This window comes from Dipteris shenzhenensis, chromosome 22 (assembly GCF_047967505.1).
Source record: "Dipteris shenzhenensis isolate YYH24624 ecotype China chromosome 22, Dip_SZ_1.0, whole genome shotgun sequence".
Classification (NCBI taxonomy): domain Eukaryota; kingdom Viridiplantae; phylum Streptophyta; class Polypodiopsida; order Gleicheniales; family Dipteridaceae; genus Dipteris; species Dipteris shenzhenensis.
Genome location: NC_141617.1, coordinates 5,503,272 through 5,512,240, shown reverse-complemented (window position 1 = coordinate 5,512,240; position 8,969 = coordinate 5,503,272). Strand labels below are relative to the sequence as shown.

The 8,969-nt window shown below is 42.2% G+C and overlaps 1 protein-coding gene across 2 annotated transcripts in view; it reads left to right on the top strand.

Moving 5' to 3' along the window:
- Nucleotides 1–8,969, top strand: part of AT-IE (histidine biosynthesis bifunctional protein (HISIE)) — a 56,441-nt gene continuing 47,472 nt past the window's right edge. The window contains exons 1-2 of one of the 2 annotated variants that reach the window (XM_087393556.1): nt 1–301; nt 403–473. In XM_087393556.1, the coding sequence (XP_087249682.1) occupies nt 67–301; nt 403–473 (306 nt within the window). In that variant the 5' untranslated portion in view covers nt 1–66. Of the gene's footprint in view, nt 302–402; nt 474–602; nt 710–8,969 lie in introns of those variants that run through there. The other variant, XM_087393557.1, reaches the window with a different exon arrangement.

Genomic DNA, 8,969 nt, shown 5'->3' with positions numbered 1-8,969 from the left:
GTTAAGGGTCTAATAAGTTCCCCAGGCACTTCATCCTGCCTTGTGGTTTACTTGTTGCCCTTTGCAATGGCTTTGCAGCAGCCCTGTCATCCCTTGTTACCGCAGCCCCATGGCATTCAAGGCATTCGAGCGCCTATGCAACAGGCTCTGCACCTGCAGCCTCAGCAGCAATCGCATTTTCGATTGAGTCCTCGAGCATCTGCTTCTTCTGCGTCTCGGAATCCCGTCCCTCCCCCGTCTCCCACAATTGGTCGGAAACGAGACAGTTTGCTTTTGCTCCACAGCCCGTCGCGTTCTGCAGGTATGGGATCGCTACTTATCGGTATTAGCTCAGTGTTAACACTCACACGCTTGTTGCATTTTTATTGTTTTCACAACGATGCTTGTTCTGGGTCCCTTCAGACCCGGCAGATGGTACAAAATGCCCAAAACTGTTCGTTGGTTCTGTTTATGGAAACGTTTCCGAAGATGAGGTAAAGGATACTTTCTTCTGGTTTCTGTGAGCTCCTACAAATTGTTCTTAAAAGCGTAAGTCGGGGGGTGTAAACAAGTTCGACATTTAACCAGGGAACGTTGTTAATTTTTATCTGTTCAGCTATTGGAAGATGTCCTCACGCGCTTAACTCTCGAAGCAACTACTTTTGATTAGCTGTCGACCTAATTGAGTCTACCTGCATCTACCTCTGTAGACTGCTCTTGAACTCTGCAAGTAACTCACGAAGACCCTTGTATATATTTATGCTCATTTGTGTGTGGGTGCGTGCCCGTGCGAGGATCCATTTGGTTAAAACGCACTAAATGTCTTGCATGGTAAGTTTGGGTATCTTTTATATATCCACGTCCAAGAAACTCTTTTGCAGCTTTGATCGTGTTAGCTCTCTCTCTCTCTCTCTCTCACAGGCATGTATGAGATTTTCCTTTTTGGTGTACTTTGTACCTTGTCCCATAGGCCCACTAGGCTTCCCGAGGACGTCAATACATTCTCTCTCTCTCTCTCTCTCTCTCTCTCTCTCTCTCGCGTGCTCTTTTCAAATTTGTGATCATCTGCTCAAGAACATGACAAAGGCGTCCTTCAAGTCTGATCCATACACCTATCTCCAACTCCAAATCTTCTAGATCTTGATCTCTAATGACGTGGTACATGTCCTCTAGACTCTTCCTTGGATCCATTTGAGCCACACTAGGTAATCGCCCACAATATCACGTGCAAGTCGTAGTGGCCATTTGTTGAATATCTTTGTAAGCCTCCATGTTTGACCCTGTGCGGAGAGATGCTATGAGTAGGTCCACGTGGATCTTCTCGACCAAGGTTCCGGCCAGAAAGTCTGATTCTATAACTACTTGCCTTTGGATAATTGCTCTCTATGAACAATCCTTAGGTTTAAACCTTGAGTCTTCCAAGGTACCTATTGTACTATCCATTGCCTGTTACTCTCTAGTCTCTAATCTTCTGGTTTGAGGGTAACATGCAATGGATAGTACATATTTTACTATCCTTTGCCTGTTACTCTCTGTTCTTTGGTGTGCTTGAGGCTTATGTGCAATCTCCAATGAAATTGGATCTCATCGGAGTGGTCTCATAGACAAGTCACCTTGTCAGTATTGCACCCTTGATGAAATCCATGATACCAATTCTTACAGTCATCAAGTCGTAGGCATCACATGCATTGAAGCTTTCCCTCTGGTTGCCTGGCAAGTCTTTATCTAACGTTGTAGCAAGCAAGGCACCTCTTCATGGTGCAAATGCCAAACTTGCTCTCCACAACTTTGTGACTCTGGAATTTTTGTAATACTTTTGGCTTGTGTGCACATGAACTCTCCATTTTGTAGGCACACCATCTTCATTCCCTTCGCAAGGTCTTTGAATCCTTGGTATATGCAAATATACAAGCATTTCCTTAGAATACTCTCTGATCAAACGTTGTCTATTAGCATAAAATCGTGTTCTATCCTAGCACTCTTGATAGATTCTTGTGTAGTCACCCACATCTCTTGCATATCTAGCAAGAAATCCTTAGCTACATTAAGTTGACCGTTCAAAGATATGGGTTCATATTTGTACATAAGCATGAATGGAATATAACCAATAGCCGTGTGCTTAGTACTATTACATGCAAAATGTACCATTGGGAGATACTCTTTCCAATCAGATGGCCTCTTGGAGACGTATGCTCGAAGCGTGTCTTCCAAGATTTGATTCACCCCCTTTGTTTGTCCATTAGACTGAAGATTATTATGGAACTCATACTCAAAGTAGTTTCCAATGTTCAAAACACTTCATACCAAAGGGGTGTGAAGAACCACACTTTTCGAAAATGCAAATGTGTGCAATGCATGCAGAATTTGAATGCCGATTGGCCCTCCAATGGGGAAGAGCGCCCTTGTGAGAGTACTTGTTTCTTTTTCGACCTACATGCAAGGTGGGAGAGAGATGACGCATGAATGCAATGTGGTAGAAAGAATGCTACGTGAGATTCACAATGAAAGGGTGATACCCTTTCATTAATGTCCCTTGAGATCACTCAAGTTCCATCTTCCCATTTACACCTACCCTTAGCCTATGACCCATGCACCTACCATTCAATGCACTCTAATGCACCCTTTCCCTTTCTTATTGCCCCTAGGACCTAGGCACGTGTGTGCACATCTTTATTACTAATCATTGGCCAATGTTACATAGTTTTGGCGGTACTATTTACACCGCTTGATCGATCATAAATACAAACATATAACCGCACCATCAAATTGGCGCCTAACAATAATAATCATTTCTCTTGTCATGACACTCCCTCCTGCTTGAATGAGCAGAAGTCCTCTTCTGGATTATTGCTTGTCTCTTTCTCTTATGTGCACTTTCTCTTGTTACTTCTGCCATAGCATCGCCTCTTTGTAATCTGCGAGTATCTGTGGAAAATCTGTAAATAACTCTTCTTCCATCCATTGTGCATCACTAGCTGGCTGGTTTTTAAACTTCAGTAAATACATATATCTCTTCTTTCCACGAGTACTCTTCTCTTTATGGTGCACGATCTGTTCCGGAGTAAGAACTTCAGTCCCATCTTCAAGTTCAGGTTCTTCTTGATGCTGAGTATCCAAAAACGCAGAAGTATCGCCATGGTATCTCTTCAAATTGCTCACATGAAAGATGTTCTTCATACGCCAGTGGGCTGGTAACTTTAGCTCATACGCTCTGGATCCTTCTTCTGGATATAAAGCTGCTGAAATCTGAAATGGACCATAAAACTTCGGTGCTAGCTTGACATGTTTGGTACTTCCTCTCACTGACTTGATTCTTCTTTTATCAATCTTCAATAAAACCCAATCATCCTCCTTGTAATAAACTTCTTTTCTTTTTTTATTGGCTGCCTTGGATTGTTGAACCTGGGGCTCAATAACCTGTGACATATCCTCAGCAAACTGGTCAGCAGCAAAAATTCGCTCCCCCAAGTGTGTTATTGGAGTGGGTAAACATTGCCCATAGATGATTTCAAATGGGGCTTTCTTGGTGGAAGTATGTACAGTGTTATTATAAGCAAACTCTAACATGGGTAAGAACTCTGGCCACCTTCTAGGTTGGTCATGGACATAAGCTCGAAGTAAAGTAATTATGGTTTGATTGGCATTCTCACTTTGTCCATCTCCTTGAGGATGGAAGGCTGTAGTAAATTTCAGTTTGGTTCCGAGATTCTCTAATAGAGCTGTCCAAAAGTTGCTAATGAAACGGCCATCATTATCGGATACAATGGATTTTGGTAACCCATGTAACCTGAAGATTTCCCTAATGAATAACCTTGCTGTTTTAGGAGCAGACAACTCTTTTTTACAGGGAATAAAATGAGCTTGTTTACTCAGCCTATCTATAACAGTGAAAATCTGCTCAAACTGACCAACCTTGGGGAAACCAGACACAAAATCCATTGTAATGTGTTTCCACCTTTCCGAAGGAATAGGCAAAGGCTGCAAAAGACCAGCAGTCTTACTTGTGTCAGATTTAATGCGCTGACATACGTCACATTGTTGAACAAAGGTCGAAACTTCTTTGCGAAGTTTAGGCCAATGGAAGTATCTCTCAATATTGTCAATGGTCCCTCTAATGCCTCTATGTCCAGAATATGGACTCGCATGTAACTCACTCATGACTAGATACCAAAATGTTTTGGGTACACATATGGCACGTCCCAAAAATAAGTATCCCTCCACGATGGAATAAGCCTCTAAATCCCCGACCTCATTACGCTGAATCTTCCCATAAATTTCAGCGAAGTCCTCATCTAAAGGATAAGCTTCAACCATTGCTCCTAATGATTTCTCCTTAATCACAGAAACGTGATTAACTTGGGGCCGTCCACTCAAAGCATCAGCTACTAAATTCTCCTTTCCTGGTTGATATTCGATATTTGGTTGCCCAAAGGATTGAATATATTCAGCCCATTTGATTTGTCTTGAAGAGACAATGGGTTGAGAGAACAAGTGCTTGATACTTTGATGGTCAGTCTTAATCTTGAAAGCAGAACCATATAAATAATGCTTCCATAACTTTAGAGCATGAATGACTGCCAATAACTCCTTCTCATACGTGATATATTTCAATTCAGCCCCTTGAAGTTTTCTACTCTCATAAGCAATGGGATGCCCTCCTTGCATCAACACTGCCCCAATCGAGGTACCACTTGCATCCGTACATACAACAAAGAACTCTTTGTCCATGTCCGGAAGTGTTAACACTGGTGCAGTCACTAATGTTCTCTTAAGCTCCTCAAAAGCTACTTGGTGAATCTCTCCCCACTCATACAAGGAATGCTTCTTCAACAAATCTGTTAGTGGGGAAGCAAGACGTGCAAAATTCTTAATGAATCTGCGATAATAACTACACATCCCTAGGAAGGATCTCAGCTCATGTATGTTTTTGGGTATTGGCCATTCAATTATGGCCTTGACCTTTTTAGGGTCAACCCGAATTCCCTCGGCAGACACAATGTGTCCCAAATACTCTATTTCTGTCTTGAAAAACTCACTCTTCTTGGTATTTAGGAACAATCGATCCTTCCTTAGGAGCTCCATCACCTTAGCAAGGTGATCCTTATGCTCTTCCTCATTCTGGCTGAACACTAAAATGTCATAAAAAAAGACTATGACAAATTTTCCCAAGTAGGGTCGCAAAACCCTTCTCATCAGCCTACTAAAAGTGGCTGGAGCATTAGTTAGGCCAAAAGGCATGACCAAAAACTCATAATGTCCAGTGAGAGTGCGAAAAACAGTCTTATGTTCATCCCCAGCTTTCATACGAAGTTGATGATAACCAGATTTCAAATCCAATTTGCTAAAAACTTTAGTACCTTTAAGCATATCCAATAAATCATCCACTCTTAGAATCGGATACCGGTTCTTAATCGTAAGTTTATTCAAAGCACGGTTATCTATAGACATACAATATGATTCATCCTTCTTCTTAACCAATAATACAGGTGCTCTAAATGGAGAACTGCTTGGTCGAATCAGGCCTTTTTGCAACAGATCTTCAATTTGTTTTTCTACCTCCTCCATTTCTATCCTGTTCATCCTATATGGGGCTCTACATGGAGGAGAAGCTCCTGGCTCTAAGTCTATGGCATGATCATCTTCTCTCTCCATGGGCAATTCGAATGAGTCATCTCTTGAAAATCGATCCTCATAAGCTCTAAGGAACTCATTTCTCTTCCGATCTTCTTTCGAGATATGAAGATCTCGTGAATCCCGTATATACACAAGATTACAATCTACCCCTCTTTTTACCAATCTTTTCACTTGGGTAGGAGTAATCAATGGAATTGTATACACGTCCCGATCCCCTACAATCCTTATGTTTTCATCCTTATGTACAAAGCAACAATGATGAGTATGAGGATGAATAGCAGGGTTAAAATCATACCGCCACGGTTTACCTAGTATCATTTCAACGTCTTGTAAAGGGGCTACTAGAAAATCCCTTCGATCTCTATATTTTTGTATACGAAAAGGAATATTTCGTACTATGGATGTGTCTTCTTCATTGTGTCCCCTAAAAGCTCCTGAAAGCGACATGTTTTTTATAGGTTCTGGTTTAAGATGGAGTAATTTTGCCAATCTATCACTTACTAAGTCATAATTACATCCATCATCTAAGAGAACCACTATTCTCTGTCCATTCACGAATCCATACACCTTAAAAAGATCATGAGGCCCAAAGGTATCGGCTGAATGGACAGCATTCACTATTGGCTCAATAGTCACAGTAGATTTCGAGGGTGACAAGGTAGAAGCCTCACCCTCCTGCTTGGATGCCTTGGCTTTCCCTTTTATTGAATTCGTCTTGGCAATCTTAGCCAAGAGAACGGGACACTTATGCCATACGTGCCCTGGCTTATGTTTCTTACAACCGAAACATTTTCCTTCCTTAATCAACTTCCTCTTCTCTTCGTCAGTCATAGAAGGAAATGGCACCCATCCAGGACGTGATTGGCTGTTCACATTCCTTACAAGAGCTTTACCCTTCCCTTTATTATTCTTAAACCGGTTTGGTTTCCCAAAAGTGGGTATATTATTGGTCTTAGATGATGACCCATACTCCTTATTGAAGGGTTTACGAGGATTCAATTTTCTCTCGGCTATTTCAGCCAGCTTAGTGAGGTCCTTAAGCGTGGTCGGGTTAAACGTTTCAACCTCGTACCTTGCTTTTGGGCTTAAAGCTGCTAAATACTTCTTTCTCCTATCTTCCTCACTCTTTTTGGGTAACTCTAGAGAGAGTTTCCAAAATCTGGCTGTAAAATCTGCATTACTCTCATTATCGAATTGCCTAAACCTCTCCCAACGAAAGGTTAGGTTTTCTTCATGCCTCGGTGGCATGACAGTGGTTTTCAGTTGCTCCACAAATTTATCCCATTCATGAATAGGCTCTTTTCCTGTTTGTGACAAGGACCACCACATTAGAGCATCCTTCTGCAGATGCAATGTGGCAAGAGCAAGCTTCTCTTGCTCGGTCTTGTCTTGATGGGCAAAGTATAGCTCAAAATGACGAATCCAATTGAGGATTTTGTCAGCCTCCCTTGCCCCATCATATTTGGGGAACTCAATTCTCTCTCGCGGTTGGAATTTGGACCTCTTAGAAGGGTTACTCAACTCTTCATCCCTGAAGTTTAAAGTCCTCTTAGTCCCTAATCTTGTCATAATGGACTGCTCAATCATATTGCTAAGCTGGAAAACCAGCTTATCAACAGGAGTGTCCTCTCTTCCTCTTGCACTTGGATTAGAATCCATGTGTATTGGGTTTTGAGTTGAAGGCGTGAACTCATCACCTTATTCTTGGCTGGTCTCATTTCTTCTTTCATTACGAAAGGAGAACTCCCTATCAGGAGGTTCTTGAAGGAGAGACGGTTGTAAATCTATTTGTGGGTTATCATACTCAAGATGTGTATAACTCTCACCTAATCCATCCTCTTCAAGAGGGGGTGAAGGTGTTCTTTCTCTCTCTCCTTGGGGTAATGGAGGAAAAGGAATAAGTTCATTATTATATGTCCCTTCCCCTTCCATTCTTTCCTTTTAGTAATACAAGAGAGAAAAAGTCTTGCTGTAATTTAAAAAAAGAACGTTTATTTTACAGCAAACTTCAAGTGTTGTAGAGGTGGTGGTACTTATCCGACTCCCGCTTCGTTTGTGTTGAGAAGACACTTAAAATGACCTCCTTTCCCTTCTCTTTCAAGCTTTTCTTCTTGTATTTCTGCTGTAAACTGGTACGCTCCGTTTGGGCTACTTGTTTTGAGAGGATTGGAGCTCTAGATACCGTTATAGGGGGTACTTGATGGGTGGATCACTCCCTTAAAATCTTATTCCGATCCGACTTCCCGTTTGGGTAGAACGGGGATCCCTTTTTCTCACGGTTTAAGGGTACATTCACATGGGGGGGGAGGGGGGGGTCAAATCCCCTCCGTGAGGACACCTTGTTCACCGTTGAAGGCCAAAATTTTTCAGAAAAATCCCTTGTCTCAGAACCTCGAGATCGGTCAGTCGTGATCCTTTTCCGCCAACCTCTCTTGCGACTTCCATCGTTCGCAACTGTCGCCCTCTTCTCGTCCCGCTCGTGGATCGTCGCCGCTCTGATACCAAATGTGAAGAACCACACTTTTCGAAAATGCAAATGTGTGCAATGCATGTAGAATTTGAATGCCGATTGGCCCTCCAATGGGGAAGAGCACCCTCGTGAGAGTACTTGTTTCTTTTTCGACCTACATGCAAGGTGGGAGAGAGATGACGGATGAATGCAATGTGGTAGAAAGAATGCTACGTGAGATTCACAATGAAAGGGTGATACCCTTTCATTAATGTCCCTTGAGATCACTCAAGTTCCATCTTCCCATTTACACCTACCCTTAGCCTATGACCCATGCACCTACCATTCAATGCACTCTAATGCACCCTTTCCCTTTCTTATTGCCCCTAGGACCTAGACACGTGTGTGCACATCTTTATTACTAATCATTGGCCAATGTTACATAGTTTTGGCGGTACTATTTACACCGCTTGATCGATCATAAATACAAACATATAACCGCACCATCAAATTGGCGCCTAACAATAATAAAGTTCTAATGACTATTAATTAACTAAATAATCATTTCTCTTGTCATGACTGTTAAAAAACAGAAGGAAAGAATCACTCTAACCTCCAGCCAAGATCTCTCCCACTCTAGCAACACTCAACTCAGATAACTGATCGCAGATACAATACTCACTCAGAGAAAACTTAGACAGAGAGAGAATATATTCATCCACCGGATGGTGGGCAGAAAAGTGGCTCCAGGGGAGCAATACAAAACTCAGCCAAGTGCTGAGGTGAACTGAAGGAACTCTCTCTGTCAGAAGTTACCAGATCTGAGTGTACAGCACAGCCTATAACTGAGGCTTTGTGTCCTGCACTGGATACCAGAATGGAGAGAAGTGTGGGCCTTTTATAGGCA